General features: G+C 37.7%; 1 protein-coding gene across 2 annotated transcripts in view; it reads left to right on the top strand.

Moving 5' to 3' along the window:
• The first annotated feature begins 2002 nt into the window (after window positions 1-2002).
• Window positions 2003-14463, top strand: part of mov10l1 (Mov10 like RNA helicase 1) — a 45602-nt gene continuing 33141 nt past the window's right edge. For both annotated transcript variants that reach the window (XM_079613752.1, XM_079613753.1), the window contains exons 1-6: window positions 2003-2265; window positions 2356-2543; window positions 4410-4566; window positions 9299-9411; window positions 10253-10440; window positions 11464-11604. In XM_079613752.1, coding sequence (XP_079469878.1) covers window positions 2169-2265; window positions 2356-2543; window positions 4410-4566; window positions 9299-9411; window positions 10253-10440; window positions 11464-11604 — 884 coding nt within the window. In that variant the 5' untranslated portion in view covers window positions 2003-2168. The remainder of the gene's footprint in view (window positions 2266-2355; window positions 2544-4409; window positions 4567-9298; window positions 9412-10252; window positions 10441-11463; window positions 11605-14463) is intronic.

The raw sequence follows: 14463 nt of genomic DNA, 5'->3' as shown, positions 1-14463 counted from the left end.
AATATGACACACCAGAGTTTTGACAGATGAGAAGTTGATCTATCATCTTTTTACTCTTTTAATGCCTTTTATAACTGTTTTAATTTTCCTTTCTTTTATTCCTTTCTGTGTAAAGCACTTTGAATTACCATAGTGTATGAAATGTGCTGTATAAATAAACTTGCCTTGCCTTGCTTAAAATCCCATTCTTGGGATTTTATCCCAGGTCATGTTTGTAAATGAGAAGATGTTCTCAAACAGTTTACCTGGATAAATAAAAGGTTAAATAAAAATAAAAATAAAAATTATTTCCTGTCTGACTTCACACACAGTAAGGTGACCAGATTTCTGAAATGTATTTGAGTGGAAATTCTGTGGTATTCTGAAATCTCATTTGTTATTATCTATTCATTAAAAATGAGGACAATTTTTTTAATGTTTATTTTTATTTTTTATTGTTGTGGGTTCCCTGTATTATTATTAACAATCATATTTATTGGAATGACTGCCTTACGGTTCAGAATTCTGTAAAATATTCTCATATTTGTTTTCAAGGCTCTTCACAATCAGGCATATACAGTACAGTAATTTTGGATTCTCATTGATCAGTAATAGATATTACAAGGTAGTCTGTGTCACATGTTTCTATTGTATTCATGTTTGGGTACCTGGGGAAGTGGCTGAGTGTGACACTTTAGGAGCATATGGGACAGGACCTTTGACCCCAGACTGACTTTTGGTGGTCTAAAGTGACAACTAAGTGATAAACAGAAACTTATATAACAATGTGTCTCTTATCTATAGAGGGCATGGCAGAAAGAAACCTGCTGGAGAAAGACTTTGAATATGGTATAAAGGCTGCCCATTGCTTCCTGTCTAATGTCTCACTCACCCTGCAGCGTAACAACTGTGTGGCGACTGAACCTTCTTGCAAGAATAAATACTTCTCTTTTATAACTTTGACTCTGAGTGTCTCTTACGCAGTGATGATGTTTAATGAGTGTTTTTTTGTTTGTTGCCACAACAATGTCCAACATGTTGTTGTCAATAGGCCTATACTGCCCCCAGGTCCTTGAGATCGGGGAATCATCATCTTTTATTAAGACAAAATACAATCATAATGGTGACAGAGCTTTCTCACGAGTGGCTCCAAAACTTTGGAATGATCTCCCGCTCTCTATTAGATCAGCCAACCCACTAGGTACTTTCAAATTTAGGTTAAAATGACATCTATTAAGCGCTATGTGAGCACTCTCACGAAGTCAAGTCAAGTCATCTTCATTTATATAGCGCTCTTAACAATGAAGGGGTTTCGATTGCAACTGTGTCTGTTTTATGTGGTTCTATGTAGGCTATATTTATCTCTATGTATTTATTGTTTTGTTTTTTTGTATTATTGTGAAGCAATTTTGAGAACTCGTGTTGCATTAAACTATGCTATATAAGAATGAATAAATGAAACAAAAATAATATTATTATGATTTAGTTTGATTATTAGGATTTTGGGTCTGGTTTTAATATGACCGCACATGCAAAGCAAAAAACAAAAAAAAACATTCACATTGAAAACAGTTCATAGTTAATAGTAACCATTGTAAATAGCAAGCAGTTCAAAAACAATATTCTAGCAAAATTATGACTTTACAAAAATCCATTACAAAAATATGTGACAAAACTATTTAACAAATATTTTAACGTTTTATAATTATATTTAATATTTTAATTTTCACAAAACTGTATGCAGAAATTACAACTTTGTTTTTTCAAATGTTTTATTTAGTTTGTGCTCGAAAATGACTCTTGCTATCCATATTAATTGGGCTTGTTATTTTGCATTTTAGGCTTATTTTAAGCAGAAAGAATGTGTATTCTGCAAATGTATTCTGTTGCCAGTGTAATTTTAGTTATATATGTATATACAAATTACATAATTTTATCATGGTTTTCTATTCGAACACTACCCTTTTTCTGGAAAATGTGCCAGGAGTGTGCAGCAAACTTTTAATATTCATCGTCACGTGTTGATCACGTACTTTATCAAGCGTCTCGCGTCACACGTGCGAGCGTTATCTCTCTGTGAGGACACATGTGTCCTTCATCTGGTACTGGGAACTCTAAACAACAATATTTACGCTGTTTGTGAAGTGATATTGGTGAACATCAGCTCTGTTTGGTAACAGACAGTAGTCATGGTGAGCGTCGTGCAGTGTTTCATGTCGAAGCTGCTTTCCCCACTGTGGCGCAGAGCTCATGAGGATGAGGAGGAGCAGGACCTTCACTCGGAGGGTTAGTGGATAACATGTGTAGAGTGTTGTTTTACAGCAGGCCCCGCGCGTACAGGTGAGACTGAGCTGTTAACTGTGTGTGTGTGTTCAGGTGTGGCGCAGATCCGGCAGGTGCGGACGGGGGTCGTCACGCATCTGTGCACGGATTATGGTCTCATAGATCATGCGGTGTATTTCACATCAGAAGTTGTGTTAGGAGGAGTCGTGCTGTGTGTGGGAGACTCGGTTCAGGCCCTGGCCGTCCGGGAAGGAGCTCATGGACAGTGGAGGGCGCTCAGGGTGAGATGAATGAGCTGAGCAACTTACACACATACAGCATTCTGGCCTACAGCTCTTCCTATGTTCTTGCTCTTAATTGGCTTAATACTTGTGTTTAATAAAGAGAATAAACTAAAAAATAAACAAAGTTTTACAGATATAACTTTTTGCTTAAATTACCTTGACATGTTTGTCAATTCAATTGAAATTACAAACATGTCAAGGTATTAAGGAGAGCTTATCAGTAAAACAATAACATTTAGTGTCAACCAAGTTTTTCAAACTCTTTTTAACATGGTCCTGCTTTCTGGTTGTTTTGTTCATCTGTAATGTTGTTGTATTTGAACAAACCAACCAGAAAAATTAATACTTTGGTATGTCCTTTGAAGTGCAATAACCTGTGAAAGAGAGCTTGGATTTTTTACCCACATAGTACAGCAAAGTAGTACAGCAAAGTTTATGAAATGTAACACTTTAGATAATCGATTTTTGAAATGTGTGAATCGCCAGAAGATAGAATTGCGATTCATATGTGAGTCGATACCCCACCCCTAAAATAATGTCTTATTTCTATTGTACACTATGCATTTTGTCATGTCCCTGAGGCACTTCTTGTACTTTGAAAATAATTAACAAAATGTGCACAGTGTCTATAATTTTGCCAATATTGTAAGCAGGCTATTTGATACATTCTTTTGAAACATATTATGTTACTATAAAGTGATGTCCCTGTCTGAACTCAACCCTGTCACTCCAACTATTCTCCGCCTATAATCATTTAGACTCCTCCCATATGTGACATAATTTACTAGAAATGACATCATGTGGGTCTCTGAGACAAAATACAATGTAGTGACATCATGACATCATGTAACAATGGTGCCGGAGATGGTAAGTAGCGTCATACATATTCATATTGTTGATGTGTATTATAGTAAGGGAGTGTACTGTCAAGCTTAACAACACAAAGAAAGATGGAAAATTAATTATTTAAAAAATTGTTTTTTAATTCATATATAGCCCATATCATTGCTGCCATATATGGTCTACTCTCCAACACTATACGAGGAGCAGTGGCCATTTTGTGCAAAACACCTAAACGCCCTCAAACTCTCACTTATATTTCTCATTTTTTCGGGATTGCAAACTTGTGAGTTTTTCACTTAATTTATGAATAATTTTAATACAAAAAAATAAGTCATTATTTTCAGTGAAGGTATACTATAAATCATGACAACTCATAATTTATGTATGATTAGAATATTTGATGTAATTTGATGTGTCCACATCGAAATGGCAGCAACATCAGCAGCAGAAAGACAGTGTTGTAGAAATATGTTGACCCAGAAACAAGGGCACAAAATGAGAGCGAGACTAAATAAAAATATAAAATTGAAGGCAATGTCTCCTTTCAAACCGGTTACATTCTTCAACCCTGTCACATTATTCTCCACCTTGTCACATTAATATTTTTGGGGGAATAAGTAGTGAAGAAGACTAAAAAAGGCGTCTCTTGCTGATCACCACCTGACATGTTACGACTAACACAATCAAATTGTGGTTTTAGTTAGACGTCTAAATTGAATACAAAAATAAAGAGACCACAGACACGCAATCTGTCTATTTTTAACGGCCAGATCTGGCTTTGACCACACACACATACTGTCTCCAGGAACAGGGTTGAGAATCACTGATCTATTGGGTATTTCTATAGTCGTGTTGTGAGTGAAAAGTAACTGACTGTGCAGTCTAGATGTCATGTAATTCATTTCTTCTCGAAAGCAGTAATATTATGAGCACCTTTTTTTTTCTATTGAAGTGTTTTTGGAATACCGGTACATTTATTAAAAAGTAAATAATGTGTCCGGTTTGTTTTGTTTATTTGAGGTGGAGCTACAGAAGGACATGTGGGAGAGTGGATCAGAGGCACTCAAACAGGACTCTGCCAAACCCAAGCCTCTGATTGGAACAGTGACGTCATGTGATCGGGATGGAGGGCTTATAAACCAGACTACGTTTTTCCCACGATCGGCTCTCTGCGAAGGTCAGAAGAGCAGTTTATTCACTTTAATGCTCAATAGGATGCTGTGACACACATTATTATAAATATAAATTATTTTGCTCAAAATTACAAGTCGATTGTTGTTGTTTTAAGAAATTAATATTTGCATTTCATCAGAATTATTCCACTTTCATATACAGTATAAGCACAAATCTAGAGAATGTCAACTCCAACTCGTGGCTTATTTGACCTTTTCCTTTTCCTGAATTTCTTTGTTTTTGAATAGGCTATTTGTTATAAATTAACACATTCTCTCACAAATTAAAACAGTGAAATTCCTCATAGTAATTTCAATAATTCCAAATTACATTCATGTTTTTCTATTAAAACAACCGCAAAAAATGATGTTTTTTTTCACCCAGAGCTGTGCAAGTGCATTTATTCATATAGTCAAGATCCATGTCTGGATTTATAACAGTACGTCACTGAGAAGGATGGATCGCAGATTTAATCACAGAAACCAGCGCAAGCGGCTCGTGAAGGAACACAGACTGACCGATTTACACTTTAATTTAAAGGGGCTATATGGAACTTTTCCCCCAAAATAAATGAAACAAAAGCCTTTTTATTTTACCATTTATGACTCAAACATCTCCTGATGAGCATACTGACACCTTGTCCGCTCACAGTGGGTGCGCCTATAAGCCTGTATCCTATTTTTCCTATTTTCTGTCGGGTCGCGTTCATGTTAAACGTTTCAGATCACTCAGAACACTTATCTCAAACAATATATGTATTTGACTGTTCTTACCTCTGTAAACATAATGTTGACCTGACCTCCTTGCAGCAGATGACTTGTGAAGTGTGCACGTACGAGCGAGCAGAAAGGAAGAGCAGTTCTGTTTTTTGGCCACAGGTGTCAGTCGCGAGTTTAAATTTCAGAAAAACGCATATAGCCTCTTTAAAGTCGGCATGAAATCAAAATTGACCCTATTTACTTTGTTAGCGGATATTACTATTCTTGTGGTAAACAATTAATCCGTGCAAGTTAATACACGAAAAAAAATTGTTTGCCGAAGTTATCTTTAATCAAAGTCTGAAAAGTTACTTCCGGTTCTGAAATGAGTCTTTTTCTGATGACGTAGGTTTGACGGCTTGGGTTGGTTAAACGCTTAACCACTCCCCTCAAACCGTTACTCTGCTATGGGCGAGAGATGGAGAGGAGGAGCGCTAAAGTAAAACCCTGCCCTCTGTTCAATATTCCCTTTCACTCGGAAATGCGTCACAACACTGGAGAAAAGTCGTTTGCAACTTCCGGTTCACGCGGACTTTAAGCAGAATATCTCAAATGGAGATTGCTGAACTCCAGTTTACTTGTTTGTCTGTTTTCAGTTCGGCGCTGCTTCCACAGTGTAGAGAGAGTGTGTGTGTATAGTTGCCAGATTGCAAATATAAAGTGAAAAAAACACCAGGCAGAAATTTATCCAAGAAAAGCTCTCATTGGGCGATTTTATAATCTTGACATCTGGCAACCGCAAACATGAAAGCTCGTAGAGGCTGGTTTAAAAACAGTTTGTAATATTTTGTTCTCTTTTTTTTTTTTGTGTGACACAATCAAAGAGGTGTTTTGGTGAAGTTAGTATTTTTTTTAACTGCATTTTAGTCACTTTTTTTGTCAATGAAATTGCATGTTGATATAATCACAGTTATCATTTAATGATGTTGGTGTCGTTTTCTCATCATTAGTCATAAAAAAAGGTTTTCAAGTGAAAACTAAAAAAAATTACACTAGTCTGAGCTATAAAACTGAACTTATTCTGAACTCACATTGCAAGTTTGTGACATGACATCGGTGAACACAATGTCAGTGACCCCTGTTGGATGACCTGATACTTGGTCTTCACAGTCATGGTGAGGCACAGTAATAAAGAGAAAGGAGAATAGATGCTGTTATTAAAATCCAGGGGCTTGCAGCCAGTTGCAACAAACCTTTTAGGCTAGTAATAATGCAGAAATACAGAAAATTTGTAAATTTCAATAATAACTTTTTACAGAAAGAGCCCAAAACAACAACTTTGGGATATGGCTGAATTAGGCTTTTACAATTTCTTGTTTTGATACAATCATCTTTTTAATGAACGATATTGATTCTTGAATCCCAAAATTCAATCTTTTAGTCCATGCTGTTTTCAGTTGATGCGTGAACAGAACTTCCCCAAACGTTATTTTTAACGCCTCCCATCCAATAACCACAATATGCTTTGTGCATTTTTTTTGCTATGAAACAAAGTCTCATCATCTAAATTGACCTCTAAAATTCGACCGATTGTCTGTTCCTCTTTACTACTAGTTAAAGCAATAAATTTGAATGAACATCAGAAGGAATGTTGAAATATACAGAACCACTTTCTGAAATCAAGCATGCTAACAGAACTGTAACAACAGGTCAGACACACGAGGGGATCCGCTCTATTCGCTGCAACACGATCTCATGAAAGTGCGTATCTATACCACAAATGTTATTTCTCGCGCCATTTTTACACCAAAAATGTTTTTTTTTACGTGCATATGCTACACACTGAAAACCCTTGGGTTAGGATTAGGGGTGTGGAGTGCGTATTACACGCCATAAACTGCGTAGTATATGCACGCGAAAACAATTTTCGGTGTATAAATGGCACAAGAAATAACATTCGTGGTATAGATACGCACTTTCATGAGATCGGGCAGAAATGTTCATTTACCCCAATTTACATAGTCTACTGTAAGTGTAATTTATCAAATACAGTTAGCGATAGGATTGACTGTTTAAAACAATATTATTTTGACTTCTAACACAGCCTGGGTTTTGTTCAAATCTCTCTGCAGCTTTGATGGTTTTAGCGCCTCATTTGACAGCATTTCTCCACATTCAACACACCGGCGCACACCGGACGAGAAGCGCTGCGGCACGTCTTTAAAATCTGCGGCGTCTGTCCGCAGTGCCGGCTACGGTTCAGGACGCGGTTCAAAATCCTGTCGTGCCACAGAGCGCCATTTACATAGTTTTATATTAAATTTACTACATTGTATTTGTCTCAGTGTCATTAATGTAGGCCTATATACTGACTTCACCCTGTGCTTAAGATACATTTAGTTTTATTAATTTACAGAAATCCGCTGCATGGATGAAAATGATCGGATTTTCAGGTGAGATTCTCAACTAATTCAGTTAATGTACGTCTTGAGTCTCAGCAACGATTGTATTTAATTGCAATCATAACATAGTACAGACATTATCTTAATTTCGTAATGTCCTTAAACATAACAATATTGCTGGCCATAAACTGAGAAAGTGCGCGTCCAGTGTGCGATACCTTGAGTTGTAGATGCGACGATGCTCTTCTCATCCGTGTGCGACCCCCATTTAGTCTCAGTACCTGCCCTTATAAAACCAAATTTAATGTATTCAGCGTCGTATTTTCTCACCGCACACTTCGAAGCTTTTCCTTGCACATGTCTGTCTCCCACATCTGCTTTTCTTTTCAGAAAATGATCCATATTACAGTAACGTAATGTTACTGCATCTGATCAAACAAACGTTCAATCTGACGTGATTGGTGTTGCGATATTTAAACATAAATTAGCTTTTAGATAATGCGACTTGACTTGAGTGTTTTGATCATAAAAATTCATAAGAACAATTACCATATTTTCCGGACTATAAGTCGCTCCGTAGTATGTCGCATCAGTCAAATGCGTCATGAAGAGGAAAAAAACATATATAAGTCGCACTGGACTATAAGTCGCATTTATTTAGAAATATATTTCACAAAATCCAAGACCAAGAACAGACATTTATTCTGGAAAGGCAAGTTATTCAGCTCTACAATAGCACACAGAACAACAGGCTGAATAGGTGTCCGGTATGATAACGTAACACATTAACAGTTATTCAGCTACACAACAGCATAAAGAACATATACCTGAGAGGCTGAATAGGCTAAACTAACTAAGCCAGCGAGTCCAACAAGCAAGTGACCGGTAAGCAAGTTCACCAAGCTCCCGCCATCTCATTCCACATCACTGAATTCTTCCTCAGTGTCGCTTCTGGACAACTCCGCCAACTAGAGCGCACTCTCGCGGCTGCAGACGGTAATGTTTGTGGTTCATCTCAAGTCAGTATGAATTAATTTTGATATGTAAGTCGCACCTTACTACTATACTATACGATTATAGTCCGGAAAATACGGTAGATAATTAGAAAATAAGATTTGTAAATAAAAAAATATATAATTTGGGGGTAGTCTACCACTGCCTACACGGCCCACCAGATGACCGCGGCCCACCGGTTGAGAATCACTGATCTATATGACTCCAGGTGTTTAAATCAGGTCTTCTGAAGTGATGCGACCTCTTTCTATGATGAACGGAGTGAAAGTTGCTATTCACTCTCAAGCGTTTGAATTTGACCCCTTTATAGGGTTTGTTGCAACTGGTCTCTCTCTAATGTATCAAATGGTCTAAAAACGTTTAGTTGTTGCTGAGATCACAAATCCATTACACCGAGAGAAGGATTTGAGCAGAGGAGGCAATGCTACACAAAGAAAAGCTTGTACTGATCATGGCTGTGTAAAAGAGGAACAACTGAAGGAAACAAAAATAATTTCATTTGTAAAATACATAAAAACTTTCATATATGAAACAAAATAATGAAATTAATAATAAAATAAAAAAATGAAATGCAAAATAAAATGTGAAACCTATTTTTAAATCGTGTGTGTGTGTGTTTCAGGGTTCGAGCCGATGAAGGGTGACTGGGTGCTGGCGCAGTATGTGGTCAGTCCTGCAGAATGTAGCAGTCAGGCTCAAGCGGTTTCTCCCCTGCGTTACCGCCGCATGGACGGGGTCAGTCATTCAGTCATGTGCGAAAATCTGGGCTTTCTAAAAGTCAGGAGTGATCACACTTGGGGATGTCCTGGGTAGGGTAGGGTTGGGAATTGATAATCAGATACTTGAATCTTTCCCTGCCATTGATGGAATCTTCCAACTTTCTGTGTTTCCACTGTAATACGGTAGGGGGCGCTATTATACCTCTTCTGAAAGAGGACCGAATCTCCTGATCAAAACACAGGTGAAGAAGCAGAAACAAGTGATGGGATATGTAAGCGGATGCATATGTAAAATAATGCGATCATCAAAACTGCCTAATGTTACTGAATGAAATGTCGACCCAGAGTTTGCTTTAGGACTGTGAAGCTTTGGGCGTGTTGATAGTCCATCGATTTACTCCATCTATGTTTTGATCATCGTTCAGATATTCAAACAACAAAGTATTCTGGGGGCCATGACATTTTTGTGAAATGATCAAAGCGCTGCCTGGCAACTTAAAAAAAAAAATGCTGGTGGGGAAAGAGTTAAGATCAGGAATTAGATACTTGTTATAAAACTTAAATATCTATTCCGCTTATCGATTCATCTGTGTAAATTTTAATGTGGGTTTAAACCATTCAAGCACAAGTAGACACAAAAGAGAACTCAATTCAGCACCTGGAGACTATTTAATTAAAAAAAAAAAATTACATTTATTTTCCTGTTTATTAACCATTAATGATGCTGTTTTGAAACGACCTGCTTTATTTTATGAAGTGCTATAACAATGAAGGTGACTTGGCGAATGCAGAAACCAGAGCTGGGATGGGAATGTAGTTGTGATAAGTCAAGTGATTGTCATTTGTCTGTCCCTCAGGTCAGTGTGACGAGAACACAAGGCAACAGTGGCGTTGTGGAAGACAGCGTGTTCTTCAGCCTGGAGTCTCTGATGGTGCCGTCGGGCTTCAGACCTGCCCGCGGTGACGTGGTGAATGTGGTGGTGTTGGAGAGCAGCCAGTCGCTCTACTGCTGGAGAGCCCTCTGCATGACGCCCGTTCAGCACAGGTGACGTCTTGCCTCGCTCCTGCCTAGTCACGTTTGCACCCGACTGCCATTTATCCGAGAAAACGACACATTTTCCATGCGTTTTGCCCTCACAGAATTTGTTCACGCCACATTCAAGACTTGGAAGTAAACCTTCACTGCTGTGATTGGGTAACAGTTGTATATTAAAATAATTTTTAGCATCCCAACCATTACACATGTGGAATCGATCATCTCTTCTGCTTAACTAGTTACAACATGAAATGTACATCGGAAGGTTGTTGAATGGATGTTGAAAGATATACTAGAGGGTGGAATGAGTAAAAAAAACTAATCAAGCAGTTTGTTTATTCTAGGTAAAGAAATAAGATGACTGTCTGTTAAAATAAAAGTGTGCAATGTATTAAATACATTTTCATGAATCAAATCTAATTTCATAAATTGCCTGAACGATTATAAACAAAAGAGTACCATGTTTTTATGCTTAGTTTAATACGAGGAACATGTATGACTGGTAACAAAAGTGCATGTAATGAGAAGCGGCCTGAGAATCATATCTGTAATTTTAGAAAACTCACTTTAACAGACGGTGTTATGTATAATGTGACTGGAACAATAATGTGACTGGAAAAAATCTAAACTGTCAACAGTTTTTCCAATGACAGTCCAGAAACCACTCCTTTAGGGGCCAATCTTTAAGGGGCCAATGGAAAGCGTTCAAACTGAGCACTCCTCTCCAAACAGACATGGAGAATGACATAATTAATTAGAAACCATAAACACCATAAATTAAACCAGTCATAGAAAAGTTTGTTCTAAGAACTAATTTTATCAGCTGAGTACGTGAAATAAGGAGATCAGTTACCCACTTAAATGTAATTACAGAAACATTCATTTTGGTTTCGGTAAAAAAAAAAGTAGGTCATCACTATTTAAAATATAAAATTCTTGCCATTCTACCCTGTGCAATATTTGTTTCATAAGAGAAGGAAACAAAAAAGACAATTAAGTGTGTGTGTGGGTGTGGGTGTGGGTGTCTTATAGTTCAAACCCCGCGGAGCTGAAAATGCCCGACGCTGAGATTCGCAGTCTGCTGGAGAATAAGGGTGGGCTTCAGGTCAGCCAGGAAACACATTTTGGGCCTCTCCTACTGGGACACAGCAAGGAGCTGCAGATCTGGATCCGGTGAGTACACACACACACACACACACACACACACACACACACACACACACACACACACACACACACACACACACACACACACACACACACAGGATGTATATTGATGTTTCTGTCATTTTATCAATCCAGGTTTTTTTGTTGATAGTAATAATCAGACAATATTTTGCAGTGTGTTTCCTCCTGGTATCAATGAATGACTGGTTGCTGACGATTTGTATTTTCAGAGCAGTGGTTAGTTCACACCAGTGTAAGAAATTAACTTTTCCATTAAAAGGCGATATTTGTCACCTTAAATTGATTTCCGGGGATTTTTACCTTTACCTTTTGTTACATTTAATCAATACATTCAATTAAAATCTGAATATCAAAATCCATTTTTGCACTGGAGAAGTGGCACAGAAGCTGCATTAAGCAGCATTTAGATGTATTTACACAATACTTACAATTGCAATAAATAATGCAATGAGATTGTTTAAAATGCATGTTAAATATTACAATATGAAATAATTTTTCATAATGAAATGACTTTTTTAATGAAATGATACTTAAAAGTATGATACATAAAACTGCCAGCATGTGGCAGCAAGTCACTGTCTTAAAGAGTCACTTAAAGGGACAGTTCACCCAAAAATGAAATTATAAAACGGATAGTTCCAGTTCTTGATTCTGATTGGTTGAGCCGCATTCGAAGCCGTTGTACATTACTCAACAAACACACACCTGTGACCGCATAACATTAGTATTACACAAACACACACCTGTGACCGCATAACATTAGTATTACACAAACACACACCTGTGACCGCATTACATTAGTGTTACTGCGCAACTGCCGTTTGTGATGCTTTGTTGCTGCATGTGTTGCTTGAAGAATATTGATTTTAAAAGGAATTTATTGATTTAAAAACAATTTATATGGCTTCCGCTAAAGAAAATAGTCCGTTCCGTCTCTACGGTTAGAATCCTCTGTCCATGGCAACGCTGTTTTTCATGGCAACGGTGTGTTATACTTAGCAGCGGTGTGTTATCAAGAAATAACAGACCGCATTCGAATTCAGCCAAGCCATGTAATAAAACATTATATTTTTTGTTGCTGGTGTTTATTTTATGAATAAAATAAATATTAAAATGAATATTTATGGAGTAACCGTTTTTCTTTACTCCGCATTGTGCCTAACAACGCCCCTTAGCTGTTCCAAATCCCCTGTAAAACACGGCTTCGCGGAGCTTATTGCTTTAATTAGCCCATGGTTTACTCACCCTGAAGTCATCCTAGGTGTACATGACATTCTTCCTTCAGACGAAAACAATCTGAGTTATAGTAAAAAATGTCCTGGCTCTTCCAAGCTTTATAATGGCAGTGAATGGCTGGATGTCTTTGGAAGTCCATTAAAGCGCATCTAATCATGATAAAAGTGCTCCACACGTCTCTTCGGGGGTTAATAAAGGCATAAAAGAAAAATATCCATATTTTATCAACTAAAATAACTAGCTTCTGGCAGACGGCCGTACGCATAGATTTACACCAAAAGAGTAACCCCTGAACTAGGGATGCATCGATCCGATACTCTGGATCGGTATCGACACCGATCCAAGCTTTTTGAATGGATCGGATATCGGTGATGCGTGACCGATCCAAATTCGATACTGTGTTACCAGTGGTTGATGAATGAAATAGCAATAAACGATGCCCTACTGTAAAAACTATAATCATTCTTATAAGAACTCAATTATTTATTTTTAAACATTGCCTTTTAGTAAATAAATACATTTAAAATACTGTATGTTGCGCTGCTTGCGCAATCACGTGTGAGTGTGACAGAAGTTGAGCGGGAACCTTTACATTCGTACCTCGAGCGCGTTAAACATGTCCCTGATTTGTAAATATTTTACCCTTGATACATCAGCGAGTAGCACTGCAAATTGTAATATTTGCAAAGCCAACGTTTCAAGAGGTGGGAGTAGTGTTTCGAATTACAATACGACAAATTTAATCAAGCATCTTCAGAAGCATCACAGAAAAGAACATGAGTTTGCGCAAATCAAACGGAAAAAGGACGAGCCAAAGGCAAAGCAGCTGACCGTGACATATGCGTTTCAGAGGCAAGAAAAACTTCCAATTCAGAATCCTAAAGCTGTAAAAATAACAGAAAAAAATAATAAGTCTATATATTAATATATTATATATTAACAGAAAAGGTACTTGAATTCATTGTTCTAGATGATCAGCCCATCTCTGTTGTTGAAAACACTGGTTTCCGTTTCACGATATAGTTTGCCATCTAGAACATACATTTCTGAGACCGCTTTGCCTGAGCTGTATTCCAGAGTTTCCTCACACGTTGCAGACCAATTAAAAGATGTGCAGTCCTTCAGCTTCACTACAGATATTTGGAGCTCCGACGTGTGCCCCATGTCTCTTCTAAGTTTAACGGCACATTGGTTGAATGATAGTTATGATTTGCAGAGCGCTGTGCTACACGTAAAGGAAATGAGAGGGTCACACACCAGCAGGGCGGTTTCAGATTCAATCAAAGAAATGCTGGATGGGTGGAACATCCCTATATCCAAAGTGCATGTCATTTTGAGGGACAATGCCAGCAATATGAAGAAAGCGATGGATGATTTGGGAGTCCCTAGTTTGGGCTGTGTCTCTTGTCCCAGCGAAGCTTGATTGACGCAATCGCAAGTGCCAGAAAAATTGTGGGGCACTTCAAACATTCACCATTAGCATACTCGCGGTTGGGGGACATTCAGCGTGAATTTCAAATGCCTCTGAAACGTCTTCAGCAAGACGTCAAAACCAGATGGAACAGTACATATTATATGATTCAGAGCATCCTTGAACAGAAGCGAACC

Source organism: Phoxinus phoxinus (genome assembly GCF_949152265.1).
Source record: "Phoxinus phoxinus genome assembly, chromosome: 5".
NCBI lineage: Eukaryota > Metazoa > Chordata > Actinopteri > Cypriniformes > Leuciscidae > Phoxinus > Phoxinus phoxinus.
The sequence above is the reverse complement of the archived record's forward strand: the minus strand, read 5'-3'. Positions and strand labels throughout refer to the sequence as shown.